General features: G+C 60.7%; 1 protein-coding gene across 3 annotated transcripts in view; it reads right to left on the reverse strand.

Annotated features, from left to right (window-relative positions):
- SPEG (striated muscle enriched protein kinase) overlaps positions 1–16,710 on the reverse strand; it is a 37,924-nt gene extending 21,214 nt beyond the window's left edge. The window contains exons 1-6 of one of the 3 annotated variants that reach the window (XM_027878746.1): positions 8,841–9,101; positions 5,657–5,696; positions 4,549–4,583; positions 4,051–4,140; positions 3,408–3,789; positions 770–2,301 (exon numbers count right to left, since the gene is read on the reverse strand). In XM_027878746.1, the coding sequence (XP_027734547.1) occupies positions 770–2,301; positions 3,408–3,760 (1,885 nt within the window). In that variant the 5' untranslated portion in view covers positions 3,761–3,789; positions 4,051–4,140; positions 4,549–4,583; positions 5,657–5,696; positions 8,841–9,101. Of the gene's footprint in view, positions 1–769; positions 2,302–3,407; positions 3,790–4,050; positions 4,141–4,548; positions 4,584–5,656; positions 5,697–8,840; positions 9,102–16,301 lie in introns of those variants that run through there. The other 2 variants (XM_027878741.1, XM_027878734.1) reach the window with 2 other exon arrangements.
- Positions 16,711–19,148: the final 2,438 nt, after the last annotated feature.

The raw sequence follows: 19,148 nt of genomic DNA on the forward strand, positions 1-19,148 counted from the left end.
GGAGGAAAAGGCCACATCAGGGGTCTCCACAGCACAGAGCAAGCAGTGGCATAAGGCAGGAGACAACAGGGCAGGAAGTGTACAGCCTATTTTACATCCCCATAGAGCATAAGAGATGAGGTGACAGTGGGATGTGGAAGGAGGAGGGTTGTATAGTCCGCTGCTCCCCCCGATCTGAGCTTTCCTCAACCCTGCATGGGATGCTGGCTGCTGTACTCCATCACATCAGCACCCACCTCCCAGTTCCTCCCCTCTCATGGGCCTAGCACACAAAGGTCCTGGGGCTATGCCAGGGGCCTCAGGCATGTGGACCTGGCACTGCTCTGGCCAGAGCAGAGCCTAGAAGCTCCCAGCCCAGGTACAATCTGGTCTCACTGTTGCATGCTAGGATGCACAGGACATCTCTCCCCAAGCCATGCCACCATAGCATCCCCTGGGGATGCTGCAATGGGTGCCCTGTGCCCCAGGCTGATGAACCAGTCCAGGGCTGGGGGGCAGAAGTCAGCACCCTGCATCTTTGCTGTGCCAGGCAAGAGGTATGGAGAAGACAGCAAGCGCCATGACCTCAAAGCCCAGAAAAACTGGTAGCCAGGCTGGTCCATCTTATGGCATTGGCTGGCACGAACTACCCCAGCCTCCAGAGTCATGTCCCTCCACTCCACCCTAGTGCTCTCTGGCACAGCCTGGGCTTCCCACGCCTCCCAGGGGCAGGCTGGAGGTTCCCCATCCCACTCGGGGGCTGAAAGAGGGCAGAAAGCCATGCCCCTACCTAGCTCTGGAGAGGTGGGCCTGGCTCGACGTCCCTTCCCCTTGCTCCGTGTGCTCCTGCCTTCTTGAGCCATCCGGCCACTCTCTTTCTTCTCTGACACTTTCATCTGCCTTCTCTCCACCTCCCTGCCCACACCATGCTGTCCTGCCAAGCTCCTCTCCAGACGAGCCTCCTGATCCATCCCCGGCTTTGCCCAGGGCAGGAATCGCACCTCTGTGGGTGTCTCTGGCCGCCGATACAGTCCATGGGGCACAGTCAGCCGGGCAGCCAGAGCTTCGCTCACCGCCCTGGGGCCTCGGGCTCCACTGGCAGGCCCTGCATCTGGGCATGGGCTGCCTTCAGTGGGACCCGCCTGCGAAAGGGATATCCTTCCCTGTGGGGTGGCTTGCGATAATGGCCACTGCTCCTTCTTCTTCACTTCCCCAGTGCCTTCTTGATGCAGACCCTTCCTGGCACCCACATCCTCCACTGAGCTGGGCTGTCCAGCCACCCCACCACCTGCCGCTGGGGTTCTCCTACCACGCTGTCCCCCTGGTTCTGGCTCCCCATCGGGTCCCACCAGCATCACGCTGGAAAGTGCCAGGTGCTGGATGACATGTGTGCTCTCTGCTGGCGGGCAGGTCTTTGGTGGCAGTGCCTTGCGTCCGCCGGCGTCCTGAGTGGAGGGGGTGCGAGGGGTGCGGGGGGCAGGGGGCTCGCTGGCTGCTGGGGGTGAGGGTGCCGGGGGCAACCCGGCTTTGCACAGCTCCTGGGAGCGCCGCAGCTGCTGCTTGGAGACCGTCCGTTTGATGCGGGTCAGCTCCTCTGCAAACTTGTGCTCGATGGCGTAGACACGGTTGGCAAACTTGCCCCGCTCGTCAAAGGATGCGGCTTTCTGCCGGAAGGCCAAACGCCGGCACGCTGCCGTGCTGCCCGGCTCCCAGTGGCCGCCTTCCCGCAGGTCCTCCCGTGAGCCACCCGGCGTGCTGGCACGGCGTAAGCCAGAGCCAGGCTGGTCGAATGAACGCGTCTTGCGCAGGGGCAGGCTGGAGTGCGTGGGGAAGGGGCCGTCAGCCTGCTCCAGGCTCCTCTGCCGTTCCTCAAAGTACTGCAGCCTCTCAAAGATCCTGGAGCCGGCGCGCACAAGCTTGGGAGATGCCCGGACAGAGATGCGGCCAGAGGTGTCACTCATTGGTGTTTGGGGACGGGACTCTTGTGTGCTGCCCTGTGAGTACCCAGAGGACTTGGGCCTCTTGATCTTCTCCTCGTACTCCTCAGGGACAACGTCCTGGTACTCAACCGGCACTGAGGACTTCTTGCGAGGGGTCACGGGTGTGAAGGAGGGGACGCCAGGGCCACGGGCAGCAGGCTGGGACACAGCACCAGTGGGCAGCGGCAGGCATGTGCCAGCACGGGGAGATGGTGAGCGGACGATGGGTGGCTTGGCAGTCAGCGGCAGGGCAGCGGGGGATCTTGGGGGCTCTGCGCCGGGCTTTGGAGAGACAGGGCCTCTGTGGAGGTCATCTCTCCGGTAGCCCCCCTGGGGGATGCTGCTGCAAGGGCAGAGACAGAGGAGCATGGTTCAGAGCCGACCCTCACACCTGGCTCCATCCCAGCTCCCAGCCTGCACTGCAGTCCCCAATGGGGCATGGCAAGGGAGGCAGGCAGTCAGAGCAGCTATGGGACATGGGAGCCTCGAAGAGCCCTGGTGAGGACATTCAGTCATCCCAAGGCCATTGGGAGCTAGCTGTGTTATGTGAGAGTCCTGGGCTGCTGGAACACAGCCATGTCCCCTTGCCCAGGAATACTCACATAGGGCAGCAGGGTAATGCTGGAATACCCAGTGAATCCCATCCCCAGGGCCACCATGCAGACAGGACCCAGGGCTGGAGGATGCCCCAGTTTGCTGAGGTGTCCTGGTGTGCTGAGGCAGGGCAGCACAGTCCAGCTTTTCCACAAGCCAGACGGGGTCCCCAAGGCTACAAGCCCTGCCTGTGCACATGCTGCTGTGGTCCCGTCCTCCCACCCCGCTGACCCCAGAGGGGCTCAGCAAATGCAGAGCAGAAATCATAAGTTGGAGATGAGGTTCTGGTGGAATAAGCAGCCTCAAACAAAAAAAAAGGGAGGGATGGAGGTCAAAGGAGCAGGCCTGCGGGAATGGAAACCAAAGGTGGCAGGGAGGGACAGGGGCTCTGAGCACGTCAGCAGGACCTGGGGAAGCAGAATGTCCCTGGCCCCTACTGCCACCCCTATGTAGTGGAGGCTGTGGTGATAGAGACTTGCCAGTGGGTGTCCCAGGCTGCTGTGCACCTCCAGTTCCTGACACCCTAGGCTGCATAGAGTGCCATGTCTGGGTGGGATGGGAAACACTCATGGCACAGCTCGTGGGTTGGATACTGTGGCTCACACAGTGGCACAGGGGACACCTCCAGCCTCAACCTGGCCACAGCAGAAAGGGACCCCACTCTACATTACCCCTAGCCTTGGTTGCTCACATCTCCTCACCAGGAACAGGCTGCCTATTGCTCAGAGTCCCCACTCCTTATCCAGGATGGTGAAGGCAAAGAAAGCCCAGGCAGAGGGGAGGAGATGGCTGCAGGGACTGGAAGGAGATGGCCCCAGCATGACGTCCCCTCTGTGTGCTTCTCTGGCTACTTACACGTGGAGTGAGAGCGCCCGTCCTCGATATAGGCTGAAGGCGCTGCCGTAGGGGTCGCTGGCCACTGAAAGGCTATCCTCTGACCCCCAGCTTGTGCCCACCAGATTAGCCCGTGATGCCCGCACCAGCGGTTCCACGCCCAGGTGCCGGACCTCGGCGCCACATGGGGCCGGTGTGTTTGCTTGCCTTGGGGTCCCCTGCGGCTGAGGCCAGGCAGCAGGGCGGAGGTAGGGTCCCCGTGAGGGGAGGCTGGAATCCGTCTCCTTCTCCACCACAGTCTGCTGGCTGCCCGACCAGCTGGAGCGCTCCTCTGCCTGTGACAGGGCCAGCACCGAGGTTGGCGTCGTGTTCATGGAGGCGTCCACGAGGGTGTCAGACCCACCTGAAAGGAGAGGGATGAACCTACACCAGGTGCATGTGGGGACAAGCCCAGTACCCTGCTTGAAGAGGGCTGAGCCACCATGGGGTGTCCCAGCATGTCCTGAGCAGCACCCTACTGCCTCAAACCCTCTCCCCTTTGCGTTGGTCGATCACAGCTCCCCTTCCATGGAGACCCCCGAAGCTGGGCCAGCAGAGGCATTGCAGGGAGTCATGTCCAGCAGCCGGGGCCGGGCCTCTGTGCCAGCCAGGCATCCCTGCTCACCCGTGGGGGTGCTGAAGGCTGTCTCATCCTGGAGATCGCTGCGCTGTGTCACCTGGGGGTCGCTGGATTCATCCTCACCTGTCTCCGAGTCTGGGGTGGAAGGGAAAGCAGGTGGTGAGGGGACATGGGGACATCAGGCAACACTGCTGCTGCCCCTTCCAGACCCACTGGCTCCAGAAGTAGGACAGCAGTGCCCAGGCAGCTCCAGGGCAGGGGGCATGATTGTGACCTGCATGGACAAGCTGCCAGTAGGGAAAGGCAGGACTGAGAGTAGGAAAGTCCAGCAGGGCAAAGGCAGGCAGGAAAGGACAGGCAAAGCAGGCAGGAGCAGTGTTAGATGATGGGAGAAAGGGAGGCAGTGCCAATGGTGGGAATGCAGCTGGCAGGGGCAGCATGTGGATGAAAAGATGGAGCAGGGGGATAATGGCAGTGATGGGGCAGGGTAGCAGGCTGGAGCACAGAGCCCACTACGGGTACATCAGGAAGGGGTCTTCCTACCGTAGCTTTGTTTCCTGCAGGAGCGGAAAACTTCGCTTCCATAGGGGCAGCAAGAGAGAGAGAGACATCAACACCCGGTTATCGGCCCGGCCTGCAGAGATGCGGGGGGCAGCAGGGAGGGCCCTTGTCCCCAGCATTTCCCCACCGTCTCAAGTCTGCACCACATTCACTGCACGTCACTCCAGCACTGCACAGAGACCCTCTTCGCACGCACCCTCCCACCTGCGCAGTGCACAGCACCATCCCCTCCCCAGCTACAGCCACATCCTGCCCAGCAGGACAGCCACCTCCTGTCCCTGGAGCTGCTGGCCTCACTACTGCAGTATCCATACATCCCTATGCTCTTCAGGGCACCACAGCCTGGGGCTGAACCCCCCAGTCTGTGCCCCAGATGGGCGCTCTGGGGGTGCTGGAGCACACAGACACACATGTCCATGTGCAAGAATCCTCCCTCTGGCATGTACACTTGCATCCTCTGCCCCACCACTGCAAGTGCTGCACGATACAGCTGTGCTATGGGGCACAGCTGCAGTTCATAAAGCCAAGATGCTCAGGGCAGAGCATCAGTAAGAACCTCCCCACAGACAGGATGTGGCAAAGCCAGATCAGTGTCACCCTTATGTCCCATTCCAGGAAAGCCAATGCCATGCTGCCAGGAAGAGACTGACTTTCCTCCTTGCCACTGCCCAAGTTCTCGCAAGCTGTCACAACAGATCCTTGCAGTAAGGAACATGTCCCCTGCCCCACCACTCTTCCCCTTCACTGTCAAGGCATAGTGGGGGGCCACACTGCTTCCCCCATTCCAAGCCACCCCCCTGCAGCCCAACACACCGCCAGCTGCCCCATGCATTGCCACTGCATCAGGCTCCCCATCCTGGCCACAGCAGCCTGGCAGCCCCTAAGGAAGTAGAGCTGCAGGACCAGGAGCAGACCAGGCTTGTGTGGGACACTATGAGCCCCTGGCTGACCAGAACCCTATTTTGGGGCTGGCAAGATGCAGCCCAACCCTGCCTAGCCTCTGCTTGCTGCCCCCTGCACCACGGTGGTGGACCATATCCTGGCACATTTGGGGTGGCAGGGGGAGTCGGGTCCTGGTAACTCAACGCACCATGCGTGAAGCGCCCGAAGCGCCGCGAGTGGCCTGTCTTCTGCAAAGGAAAAGAGAAGAGAGTGTTACCCATGGCAGGGCGATATGCACCTGCTCACGCACGCATGCACGCACGCACGCTGCTGGCATGGCGCACCCGCACGCACACACCCTGTCCTGGCACATGCAGCACTGCTCACACCCACAGCTGCTCACACACAGTCCGGCACAGCACACGTGGTGCTGCTCACACCCTCCCACTGGCAAGGCACACCCAGCACCACTCACACGCACACTCACTGTACACCCACGGGGTACCCACAGGCACACGCCCCCGCTCACACGCAGAGATGGATGGGTGTAGGTGGGCACGTGTAGCGCATGCCCAGCCATGCACACACACTCACATACACCTGTGCAAGCATGCACGCACACACAGAGTCCCCCTGGTGATGGCACTGTGCACCCCAGCCCTGTGCCTCAGCCCATTCCCAGGAGTGACAGCTGTGCCACCCAGGTGCCCCAGAACCACTGCCTACAGCCAGCACCACCTGCAGCAAGGTCTTTGCCTGGGCTGCTGCCCAAATGCCCCTTCAAAGCCACCCAGCCAGTGTGGGGACTTGGCCAGCAAATTGTCTTTCAGGCACTGGCCCAGACACTGTCATGGGCACTGTCCCAGACCGGGGACAGCATCCTCCATCCCCAGAGGAAGCTGTGCCAGTTGCAAGAGAGGCTACCTGGCACATGCAGCACAGAACTGACCCATCAGTGCAGGGCTGGAAGTGTAGGGGTTGTGCTTGCCCACGCTGTCTGGGCAGGCAGGTGGGACCTGAGCATGATTTGGATATGCCAGGAGCTCCCTGCCAACTTGGCTGCCCTCTGCGCCGCAGCCCAGGGCTGGGCACCTACTTGCCAAGGGAGGGACGGGCTAAGGGCAGCCTGTCTGCCAGGCCCGGTGTGCACAGGCACCATCTCCCAGGAAAGCAGAGGGATGGGGTGATCTCCAAGGCAGGCAGGAGCGGGAATGCAGAGTGCAGACAGGCAGGGTTGGGCTGCCAGGACTAAGCATCGTTCCTGGCCAGTCTGGGTGACAGGGTCTCCCCAGGACACTGACACCCCATGCCCTGTCTCCCCAGTGTGGAGCCTAGGGCTGGGCACCCAGCTATCTTAAAGCCCTTTGCTCCGCCAACCCCTCCTGCCCCCACAGCTCCCAAGCAGGTCACGGACAGCCAGACCCCAGGGACAACCAGCCACCAGGAACAGACAGCCAAGCATGGCCAGCAGTTAGTTGCCCTTGGAAGGGCAGCTGCTGCCACTATAGTAGCAGCCCCTGAACATGGGCAGAATTTGGGGGCTCCCACCAGCCCCTGCCTGCATGCAGTGCTGGCCAGAGGGCAGCGGCTGCACGAGACACATTTGTATTCAGGTTGAGCCAGACTTCACCTCCCCTCCTCGGCTGACTGTGCTGGTTCTGGCTGGCAGCCCGCCTTCCAGGCCAGGGAAAGATAGATGAGTGATTAACTGCACCATCGGCGGATAATTCCCCCATTAAAAAATGAAAATGCAATTGAGTGCCATTATCGGGTACTCTTGTGGCTTCCCCAGGGACTGGCGCCATCGGCTCCCCATCAAATATGGTGACTGCACCCAGCAGGTCTGGGCTGGGCTCCGTTGCCCAGAGCTACTAGACCCCTCCCCTATGCCCCACAACAGGTCCCAGCGGGATCAGGGCTCCCCACAGACTGGACCCACCTCAGGCACATAGCACCCACTCGCAGCCCATCAGGGAGCAAGCACTGAGTGATGCAGGGTCACCCCCAACCAGGAGGTGAAAAGGGGGCAGGAGTAGCTTGGGGCTGGCTGTGGGGCCAGGGTCTGCACAAAGGTGACAGAGAGAGGGGGTAATCCTCCTACTTGGGATTTTATTTGCATTTGGGGTGGAGGAGCCCCAGGAGCAGGTTCTGTGCCTAGCCCAGGGTGGAGAGAAGAGCTGGCTGAGACCAGCACCCAGTTTCAGCCCTGCCCCACAGGGCAGCTGGGTGAGGTCTTCTTCTGTGTGCTAGGCATGGATCCACCTGCTCAGGCTGGAGTCCTGCCCTGGCTCAGGCATGGGACATCCCTCACCGTGACCATAGGGCCAAGGGGAGTCAGAGGAGTGAAGGGCCCCTGGGACCATGGAGCCTTCCACCACCTCATATGTGGAGCCCAGCACCACACAACACTGGTGCCACTTGTATGAGACAGACAGACAGGGAGCAGGGATGCACCAAGGTGAAGAGGGAATGTGTGGCTTGCATGGTGCAGAGACACAACCACTGTGGGTGTTTTGATATTCCCCCATGCTCAGCCAGCGGTGCAGGACCCTGCCCCACTACACAGGCAAGCCCCTGGGCTTCCTGCCCCCACGGGCATATGGGGCAGCCAGGCTGTGCAAACCCCCCTGCCCCAGAGGGACACCCAACACCTGACTTCCAGTGCTCCTGCAGACCTGTGTCCCCCCGTGCATCCTGCACCCCTGGGAAGGGGCTGCGGGTGACAGCTGCTCCGCGGTCCCTGCTGGGCCACCAGGTGGGGTGACAGCGGGGAGGCTATGTGCCCTCACTGGGCCTGGATGCCCCGGGGAACTGGGGGTGGGGGGCTTCCTGGAAGTATGTTCTCCATCCTCCACCCCCCGCCGAGGCCAAGTGACGTCCTTGTTCCTTGCTCAGCAGAGGAGCGTGCGGCGGGCCCGCGGAGGAGCCTTGCCTGTGCCAGGCATGCTCCTGACGCGGAGGGGATGACGCATGCAAAGCCTCGTCTCCAGCTCCGTGACCACCGGCAGCGGGGCTGGGGGGAGCCATGAAGCAGCCTCCATTTCCCCCCGGCTCCAGAGGGCAGAGAGGGGAGAGAGCGGCGTGGGGGGAAGCCTGCGACGGGGGTCCCATCCTGGCTGCTGGCACAGGCGATGCTGAGCCCCTGCCCCTTGCCCCTCCTGCCCGGGCTGGTGAGGCCAGGCAAGCAGCTGGCGGCTCTGCAAGCGGGGCTGGAGCCGGCGATGGGCAAAGCCCTGGGGAGCTCCGGCGGTAACGGCAGGGATGGAGGAGCACCCCCATCCCGATCTTTATCCCCATCCCCATCCCCACTAGCATCCATTCTCATCCCTATGCCCTCCCAGCACTGCCCCCTCCTCCCGGCACCCGCCGGCGCGGCAGCCCAGAGCCCTTACCTGGAAACGCTTCTTCACCCAGATCTTCTTCATGCTTCTGCAGAGCCCTGCTGGCCCGGTGACACCGGCTCAGGCCCGTCAGGACGGCAGCCCGCTCCCGGCGGGGTCCCCTCTGTCAGCACGCCGGGGCGGCAAGCGGTGCTCCGTGCATCCTCCACCGCCGGTAGCCGGGGACGGTGGAGGGAGAGGAAGGGGCTAGCCAGGTTGGGCTCTCAGAAGGGCTGGAGCTGTGAGCATGAAGCATCACTGGAGCGCTCCTCCCTCCATCCTTCCCCCGCCTGCCTCCGCCTCCGCCTCCCTGCCAGCCCTGGCACACAGTGACAGCGGCGGGGGACAGGCAGGGCACAGGTGGTGGGGGGCGAAGGCAGCAGTCGTAGTGGGGCGAGGAGGGGGGGAGGTGCAGCCCGGGCGGGCACATGGCCTCCCCTCCTCTGGCTTTGGCTACACAGCACCCAGGGGTACCTTGCCAGGCAGTGTGGCTGTACCACTGTTCTCCATCATCACTCCGTCCTGCCCCACAGCCTGGGACAGGGGTTCTTCTCTCCTAGGACACAGCCTGTCACTGCTGCTCCCACCTGAAGGTCAACTGGGATAGCAACAGCACAATACACCACGCCAGCACTCCGTGTGCTACCTCCAAAGTGTCCCCAAACAGGGCAGCTTCAGTGCCACAGCTGCTACAAGCCTGCACCCAGCAGCACAGCCACAATGTGCTATGGCACTGCCCAGCCAAGATCCAGGCTCGCTATCACTGCCAGCCTCCACTCAGTTCCCCACATCCTCCAGTCATTGGCAATGCAGAAAGATCTCCTTACCAAGACACAGGTGTGGGTCACAGCACTGCTGACCTGCTTGTATGTGACAGGAGCTAATAGGGGCACAGTCCTTCACAGCAATCCCTCTGGCAAACCACACAGCCTCCAGCCCCAAGCACCCAGTGTTCTCAGGCGGACCTTGTACCCTGCCCCCTGCGTGCCTCAGGCCCCACAAGGGATGGTAGGGCTGGGCTGCTCAGGCCTGGGGTAGCATCACTGTTTTCTGGCTGGGAAGACAATCTTGACCAGAGAAGGAAGGTTGTTGTCCCTGTCCATGTGGCATGACACACAAGAGAAGTCCTCTTGTGCTGGGGTGAGGACCCGCATCACAGCTCAGAGCCAAAGGTGGGTGCCCAGGACTGAGCTGTGCTGGGGCTCCTAGGATGTGGGCAGAAGCTGTGGGTGGGAGTCCCCAGTGAGGCTGGTCAGGGCCATTAAGACCTATTAGTGCTCCTAGGGTGCTGGCACACCTTCCCCATCTGACCATCCCCACCCTGCTGGTCTGTCCCTATTCTCTGGGTAATGCTGCAAATAGGACAGATGGGCAGTGCCAGCCCCACAGCCTCAGCAGGGCCTCTCCTGCCTGCCATGCCCCCCCACAGCTCTTGGTGCCCCACAGCTCTCAGTGCCCTACCTCACCAACTCACCAAACCCCACAACGCTCATCATGCCCCTTCTCCTGGATAGGCTGCCAAGGTCCCAGCCCCATCAGCTGTTTGCTCTGCCCCCTCCCACTGCAGAGCACCCATGGAGATGCTGCTGGAGGCCTCCCACCCAGTACTTGTCCCCATGCTGGTCACCTGTCCCCTGGGGAGCCAGGCACCCCAGAAATGGCTGCATACAGGTATCACACTCCCCATGATCCTTGGCAGCACTGGCAAGGATCTTTTTCTGCTTCCCCTCCCAGCTCATGACTCCAAACGTGAGGCTTTTCATGACTCCATAATAACTTGCAAATTACCCAGTACAAAAGTAGCTGTTTATACAACATTTCTGTCAGTCCCACAATTCAAGTGATGCTGCGGGGTTTCCGTGGAGACCCCGCACGTCAGACGAGTCCTACAAATGCCAGAGCTGGCATTAAGGGAATCTCCTGGTCTCTGCTGGGCTCCCCAGCCTTGGGTGGGGACAGAGATGGGTACCTCTGAGCCAGGGCCAGGTAAAGAGGTGAATTATGGGGCTCATGTCTATCAGGGTACCTGCACCCAGGGTTTTTCTGCCAGGTGCTGTCACCCTGGCTGTGCATGCCTGTGATCCTGATACATACCCACACAGCCTGTGCCTTTTTTTCACACTCAGGTGGGATTAAAAACCTCATCAGGGATGCTGGGAAGAAGCACCAAGGCTTGGATTTGGCACATGCCAGGGCAAGGGTGCTGTCGCCACAGCACCCTCAAGTCCAGCCCCAGGGCTGGCCCCAGGGAGCAAACACCTGTATCCAGACAAAATATGGTCACTCATGTATCCTCCAACTGATGCATCTGCTGCCCCATTGGCCATGGCTCCAGGCTGGCTGGGCACACAGCCCTTCCCTGCCACTCTCTCAGCAAAAGCCTCAGTAGTGACTGGTCTGCCCCAGAGATGCTGCACTCTTGGGAATAGCTGTGTCACCTCCAAGGGGCTGTGCCAGCTGCAGGGACCAAAAGTCCTTTCCAGAGGCAACAGCAGCTGCAAATCCCTGCTTCAGGACAAAGCCAGAGTCTGTAGAAGCGGTCTCATGGGAAGTGATAGCTGCCTGTACCCAGGGCAGCCCCTCTGCCCTGCCCCAGCCTGGGGGCAGCCCTGGCACTGCCCTGCTCCTGTGCAAGTCAGAGACATAGGGCAGGGGATGGGAGCCAATGCAGCCATAGCATGGACAAGAGGCAGAGCTCCAGCAGGTCACCCATTGCCCCCCAGCTTCAGCTTCCCCTTCTGGACATGCATTGGCCCTGAGCAAGGCAGACAGCAAACACTTGCTCAAAATGCAAGATCAGTTCCACTGTTCCAAGAACCGAAGCCCTCCATGCCTTGCTGGGCCTCTTGGAAGCCCTACATGGATCCTGACCTGGCACCACACCTCCAGCCTGGCACCAGCACCCGGCCCCAGCCAGCAGCCCCCTTGTCTCGCTGCATGAATAATTGATGTTGGCATGTGCATGCAGCATCTCGGGTAGGAGGAGATCAGGCCATGAATCTTTCATGCATTTGCACCTTCCGGAGCTGCTGGGAATGGTCAGTGGGAGGTGGGGATGTTCTGGGAGCCTGGGAAGTTGGGGGCCGTCCCCAGTCCTGTCCCCAGGGGAAATAAATACAGCAGCAGGGTGTCCTTTGTCAGTGGGCAGAGCAGGACCACAGCAATTCTTGGCCCTGGGCAAGAGCAATGCTGTGCTGTGACCCCTCTCCCAAGGGATGGGACACCCCAGTAACCTCCCCAGCATCACTTCCCCTCTCTGCCACAAGAAGGGTGCCTGAACACACAATGCTCACTGCAGGCAGAAAGCACGAGGAAACAAGACAACAACGTGACCTTGGCTTTGGGTGCCTGGACATAGAGCAGGACAACAGAAGGCATTTCATCTCTGCCCTGCCAGCCCCACTCCTGCCAGGACTGAGGGGCTGCATGCAGTGGATGGGGAAAAGCAGGCAAGAGTGCAGGCAGCAGGGTGGAAGTAACCAGCCCCTTTCCATTGCTACCATGCCAGGGCAAAAGGCAGTAACCTTTTGGTGTCAGGAGCTGGGAGGGGCACTGGGAGTGCTGGGCAGCCCTGGGAGGAGGAAGAGGCTGTCGTCTCATCATGCAGTCCTGAACATTGGTGCTATATTTACCCAACTGCAGGCCTGGGTTTCGGCCTCGCGCCTGTAACACAAGCCTTGCAGCCCGCCAGAATCTGAGGGGACGGCACATTCCTCAGCAAAAATAACCCCCCAGCAGCAGGAGAGAGGGCAGGGGTGGAGGTGACTGACTGGACAGCTGCACCCACCACTGCCCTGCTCACCGGGGAGCAGCCCTCTCGCTCCACCAGACCTGGGATGGGGGACCAGCACACATGGCCACCACACCAGCCCCCTGCCCAGGTTGCTGAGGGCAGAGCTGGGAGCTGCTCTGGGGCGGCTGGCATTCAACATGAGCATGGCTCTACAAAGTATGGGACTAAAATTAGGCACTGATATAAATGGCCAGAGATGCCGAGCCACCAGGGACACTGTTATCACAGCCGTCCCCAGTGGGGTTCACTGCCATCACCATGCACCACCAGCTGAAAAATAATGCCTACACTGTCCCACTGTACAGGAAGGGGCTTTGCTGGGCCACCATACACAAGCAGCTCCTGCACCCAAATCCAGGCGGGTGCAAGCTGTTCCTCAGGCAGAGGAAAGGTTCCAAGACAGTTTGATTGCTGAGTGCAGGTGGAGGCAAACAGAGCAAGACTCTGCACTGGGAGCCCAAGATGGACACATCCAATCTTGAAACAAGAGGCAGTTTGGATGGGGAGGATCAGGCAGTGCTGGCACAGTGAGGGAGGGCTGGGCTCTAAAGGGATATTAGCTCAGGTTCTTAAGAGGTGATTTAATCCAGTTTACAGGAAAAAAATTCAGGAGGTGATAGAGGTTTTAGCAAGCCTCGTGGCAGCGAAGTCATGGTGGGGACCAAGGCTGGCTGGAAGGGTGTGGAGGGTCCCTGAATGGACCTGGGAAGCCCCTGGATCAGCCTGATACTGGCGTGAGAAGGGTCAATGCACCCCACCTGCACCCATGGAGCCAGGGCATGAGGGAGAGCCTGCAAAAGGAGAAGGGCAGAGAAGTGTGACAAGGGGGAGATGGCATGGCACAGCAGGGATGGTATGCCCCTGGTAGCCCCTGCCCCTGGCTGTCTGGACAGACCAACACACGTGCTCCCCGCTCCCCTTGCCGAGCACTGACGCACTCAGGGAACCTGGGAGAAGAGCAGGAGAAAATCATTAGTGGGGTGGAGCGACAGATTCAGGGCAAGAGATTAGAAGAGCTAAATCGGGCTTGTGTGAGCAAGGGGGACTGCTGAGCTGGTGCAGGAGGAGCTGCCAGGGCTGAGTGCAGAGATGGGCAGCATGGAGCCCCCCCCCCCCAAGCCACCTGAGCCACCTTGGGGAGAGCTGATGCTTGCCCCAGAGAGAGCTGCAGTCTGACCTGTGCACCACAGAGAAAAGGAGGACTGGGCTCTGTGCCCACCTGAGACCACGACCCATCAGAAGCAAATGGAGCAAGGGCACCCCAATACCTCCAGACATGGGGGGCTGAGACTGCAAGTCCAGAGAAAGAGTTTATCCTGCCTGGGGACCATGCACACATTGCCCTTGACCCATAACTGGCTGATGACCCGGCTCACAGAGTGCCCCAGGGAACTAGGATGCAGCATCCCTTCCCAGTACAAGGATAACAGAGCCATGAGTGGAACTTCCACAATCCTTGGAGAGCTGAGTCTTGGCCGGAAGTGTGCGTTGCCCCTAAGCAATCAGGGCCTCTATGCCAGAGGCCAGTGAGCCATGGCACATGTCCTGGCAAGGTGTCAGGGCAGATGAGTGTAGAGCGGTGACACAGCTCCTCTCTTTCACACAAGAACCCGTCTCACTGCTCGGCTGGTGTCAGGGAGAAAGTGGCCGCAGGGGGTCAACACACTGAGTGCTAGAACCCCTAAATGGGGTGATAGGGCAGGACTCCCACCGCATCCCATCCCCTCCACACCAGCACCTGGCAGGACACGGTGCTCCCTGGGCACTGCCACGTCACACCACGGAGACCATTCTGCCCTGGTGCGGGGACAAAGCCACACCAGGGGCTGCCCTGCCGCAAGCCCAGCCCTGTGCCCCAGATATCCACAGCACCAGAGGCATCTCTGCCACAGGGCTGGCTTTTTGGGTGCCTGTTTGCTCAATGGAGGTACATCCATGGCCAAGAGCCTGCTGGGAGGAGTGCTCAGGGCAGGGTGACATTCACACTGCACGTTAGGCAATCCTAGCTGCTCGGTCCCTCCCTCAGCTGTCCCAGAAAGGCGGTGGTGAGGGCCGGCAGTTGGGAATTGGGAGCAGGGACGAGTGCGTCAGCACAACGGGAACGGGCACCTGGGGAAATCATGCTGGGCCATGCTGCTGGGCAGAGGCAGTGAGGCTCAGGCTGGTGTGGCCATGGTGAGGTGCAGCTGCACACCAGAGCATGAGAACAGGGTGATGTCCTGCTGCCCCACCCCTGGGACAGTACCTGTCTCCCATTCTGCACACATCCCATTACACATCCACCTGCACAGTGACATCATACCCAAAGGTGTGATGCATAGTGATTCTCTGCAAACCCACTGAAGGGCAGGACCCCTCTTGCATGCTTCTCTATTCCTCCTTTTATCCCATCAGGCTCGTGAGCATCATATACATCTTCTTCCATCCTCCAAACGCCACTTCTCCAGGCTCCTGGCTCACAGTGTGCAATACCTCCTATTCCTCCAGTGCTCCTCTTCAGCACTGCCAGCATTCCTTCTGACTTGCCACTGCCATCCAGTCCCCCCTCAAGGGGCAACATCTCTGATGTGCCTCCTGTGCTGCAGCTCCTTCCCTGGAATCTCAGGGCTCAGAGTTGCTTTCCTCACTCCCTGCCCTCATTGTCCCCATGCAGGCAGCTCAGCTCACATCTCAGAGCAGTGCCACCAGTCTCCACATTTCCCAACACTTCAGTGCCTCGAGGAGGTGGCATCCATCCTCCATGAGGAAATGGTCTCCAGTTGTGCCAGGGAAGATTTAGTACTGGAACAAGATGCCCAGGGAAGTGGTGGTCACCAATCCCAGAGGTATTTAGAAGACATGTGGTTGTGCCACTTGGGGACATGGTTTAATGATGGACTTGACAGTGCTGGGTTAACAGTTGGACTCAATGACATTGGAGGTCTTTTCTGACACAAATGATTCTGTGACGTGATTCCATGATGATGGTGCAGAGTGGGCTGAGCCCCAAACCTGCCTGGCCGCTGTGCAGGATGAGGCCCACTCCCTGCCTGGCTGGCAGGGGTCACGGTGATGAGCAGAGGGGCTGCCACAGGGAACAGCAAACGCTGTTTCATTTGCCTTGGCTAATTAACCACTAGGTCCCGCCCACTGCAGCGCACAGGCTCCACCTAGTTGTCTGCCCTGTCTCTTAGCACGTTGCGTTCCTCCACCCAGCCCCACCAGGGTCCCTGTTTTCCCAGTGCAGCTCCAATGCCTGGTAAAGCTGTGATGGTGATACCACAGAAGTTCTGCCCACAGGCAGCTGATGCTCAAGGGGTATTGGGGACTGTGGTGGGTGGTAGCACCAGTGCCATGCACCTGACCCCCATACCTATCTCTTTGTGTCTCTCTCTCCTCCTGCCCTGAGCAGGCTTGGCATCACATGTTCCTGACACCTCTGTGCCCAGCCCTGGCACCCAGCCTTGCCTGGCAGTGGGTACTGCAGCCACATGCTCGCTCCAGGCTGGAGACTCACCCCAGTGCTGCCGGCACTGGGCACCCCAGCCTGCAGTGGGGTGAAAACAGCAAAGCTCAGCAGCCCTGTCTGGCCCCAGGGCGCGCACTGAATCAAGAGCCCACAAAGCACCACTGCCACCCTCAGCAAACCTGTGCCCACATCTGTGCCAGCACACCCGTGCTGGCAGCCACGCCAGCCTTACCTTCCATGTCAATGATGGCCAGCACAGCACTGGTCATGGCTTCTCCCCGCTCATTTTCGGCAACGCATGTGTACACGCCGGCATCCTCCTTCTTGCTGTCTCGGATCCAGAGGGTGCCATACTCCTCCTCACCCTGGGGCAGCTGCTCCTGGTTTCGGTACCAGCGGAGGCTGGGCCGGGGGTTGCCCACCACCACCACCCGCAGCCGGATGTCACAGCCAGTGCCGATTGCAGCGTTCTTCAGTTTCCGCACAAAACACGGTGCCGCCAGGCGAACCGGGCCCTCCTCAGACACCCCCGGTTCTGCTGTCACTTTGGCACGCTTTGGGGGGATGCCGGGGCTCGGCGGGGCTGTGCGGGGCTCCCCACCAGCCCTACTCGTGCTGCCGCGTCCCTGTGCTCGGTGCATGGTCTGCAGCTCCCCCACCACCACCCGTGACCCCTGTCACCCCAAACCAGCCCCTTGTGCCCCTCTTCTCCCCCTGCCTGCAGTCTGGGGGAGTTGGGTACCTGCCAGGGGCACTGGGGCAGTGCTAGCCCCCCAGTCCTGATGCTGTCTGGTTTGGTGTCTCCCCCCCACAGGCTGCGGTCCCAAAGGTCGCAGTGCTGTGGGCAAGCGAGAGGCTATATTTAGGCCGGGGCTCGTTTTCCTGCTTGCCCAGCCGCCACTCACCGAGCACCCAATGCAGTGTGGCCCTCACACCCCATGCTCCGCTGCGACCCCAAGCCCGCCCAGCGCCTCTGCACCTGCTCCTTGCCGGCCTGGGTGCGAGTCCCCCGGTGCCGGCTGCTCGCTGAGCCGTCCCAGTGCTGGGGCCGTGGCGTCCCCCCCCTCACCCGTCCCGTCCCGCGCGGCCCCCGGCGAGCTGTGCTCTCTCTGCCCCCTCTCCTGAAGTGGCAGCTGCCTCTGATATGTCACATTCCTTGGCTGGGCTCCCCTTCTCTGCGCCTGCCGCCCCGGCCCTGCAGCCCAGCTCCACTTGCAAAGATAGAGAAGGGCCAGCACCTTTCCATATTAGCAGAGAGGCTCGTGGGGGACCTAGCCTACCTCCCCCTCTTCCCCTTCTCTGGCAGTGTCATTGGATCAGGGCAGAGAGAGACCCTGGCGGCATGTGGAGGCAAAGGACACTGTCATGCTTCCTGCAACACGAGACCCCTGGCAGGAGCCAGCCTGCGGGGCCCCTTCATCCCATTCCCAGCAGGCAGCAGAGGTGGGGATCCCAGCATCCCTGATGACCCCAAATCCACCCTCCCAGAGGGCTGCAAACACAATAAGACTCTATTTTCCTCACCAAGCCCCTGCCTCACTGCCTAAGGGCAACCAGAGTCAGCCCTGCTTGGAGCAGGAGCACCCCACCATTTGATTTTTAGGGCACCCCATTGGAGTTCCCACGCACTGTGCTCCAGGCAGCAAGCAGCCAGGGACCATCTGTAACAGATGCTGCCTGGCCACCCCCAGGCAAGGCAGGGCTTCCCCATCTCTGGTGTGATGGCACACGACTGGGCACCTGGTCCCAGCCGCCCTCGCCAGAGGCTGTAAATCTGGGTGAGCAGGATGCCAGCGCCATGGCACGGTGCTTCCCAGCTGCAGGCCAGCCCTGTCTTTGGCACAGTCCATGGGTGCCAGCATCAGTGGAGCATCACCAGTGAGGAGAAGATCCCAGGATCTTCCAGCTTGGATAGCTGGGGCACAACAGTGTGGGATGCCCTGCTAGACCCACATCCTCACTGCAGAGGGGCTGAGCCAGCCCCAGAGTCTTTGGGACTGGAGGAGAAGCCCGACGGAGGCATGGGGGGCTCTTCCCTGCCATGCAGGAAAAGGAATGCTCTGTCCCCTCCCTGTCTTCAGGGGCTGAGCTCTGGCATAGCCAGCCTGGGCCAGCAGGGAGGGAGGTGTCATCCCTCTCCATCCAGCCTGGGTACCGTCCTCGATGTCACAGGGCCACCTGCTGGAGACGGCCCTTGAAATCCAACACCCCCTCAACTGCAGTTTGACACACTGGCCTCTCCATTAGGGACCCCTCAGCCCTGTTGGCAGTGGCACATGCCTTGTCCTAAAACACCACTCCCTGCCAAGCCCACTGTCCTCCCTGGGATCTGCTTCCTGGCAGAGGAGTGTGAACCCTCCAGCATCTCCTGGGGCAGAGCAACCCTGAATTGCTCTATTCCATGGGATGCTTTGACCCTGGGTTCCCCTGCAGCATCCCCCATCACTGAGGTGAAGGACACAAAGCCAAAACCCCCACACTCTGACCACAGGGAGCAAGGCACATACACTGGGAGGGAGGTGCTGGCAGGTTGAGGCTGGAGGCTGAACCTAGAATGCAAACATAGGGTGGTAGGTCTGATGCTCACAGGGTACTGGGGAGGAGTTTGATTTGGGATGAGGGGGCTTTGCTTGCAGGCCACTGACGCTGGGTGGGGCTGTGAAAAGTCCAGGCAGGTGTGGATTTGGGCAGGACTGTCCAGGGTGAGGGCAAAAAGGAGGTGGCTGTAGAGCTGAGGGCCACCAGAACATGGTGTGTGGCCCTGGGTGCGTGTGTGGGATACGGTACTATCATCGAGAGCCCCTCCAAACCTGCTCAGGGCTTGACTATTATTGCCCCCTGTCTCAGCAGGACTCCCTCACCCAGCGCAACTGGGAAACTCACACCACGGGCAGCAAAATACTCTGAGACACCTTCAGTGTGAGGGGCACACACCTGTTGGGGGGCCCAGCAGCCAGGGAAGAGGCCCAGAGAGTTGTTGGCCCCTCCATCCAGCTGGTCCTGTGATGCCCCCCCACCAGGTGCTGCCTCCCCACCACCCATCCTATCTGTGCCCCAGAGATGCACTGAGAGGACAGAG

The sequence above is a fragment of the Empidonax traillii genome, unplaced genomic scaffold, assembly GCF_003031625.1.
Source record: "Empidonax traillii isolate 1590-97213 ecotype Southwest subspecies unplaced genomic scaffold, ASM303162v1 scaffold5:size3517227, whole genome shotgun sequence".
NCBI lineage: Eukaryota > Metazoa > Chordata > Aves > Passeriformes > Tyrannidae > Empidonax > Empidonax traillii.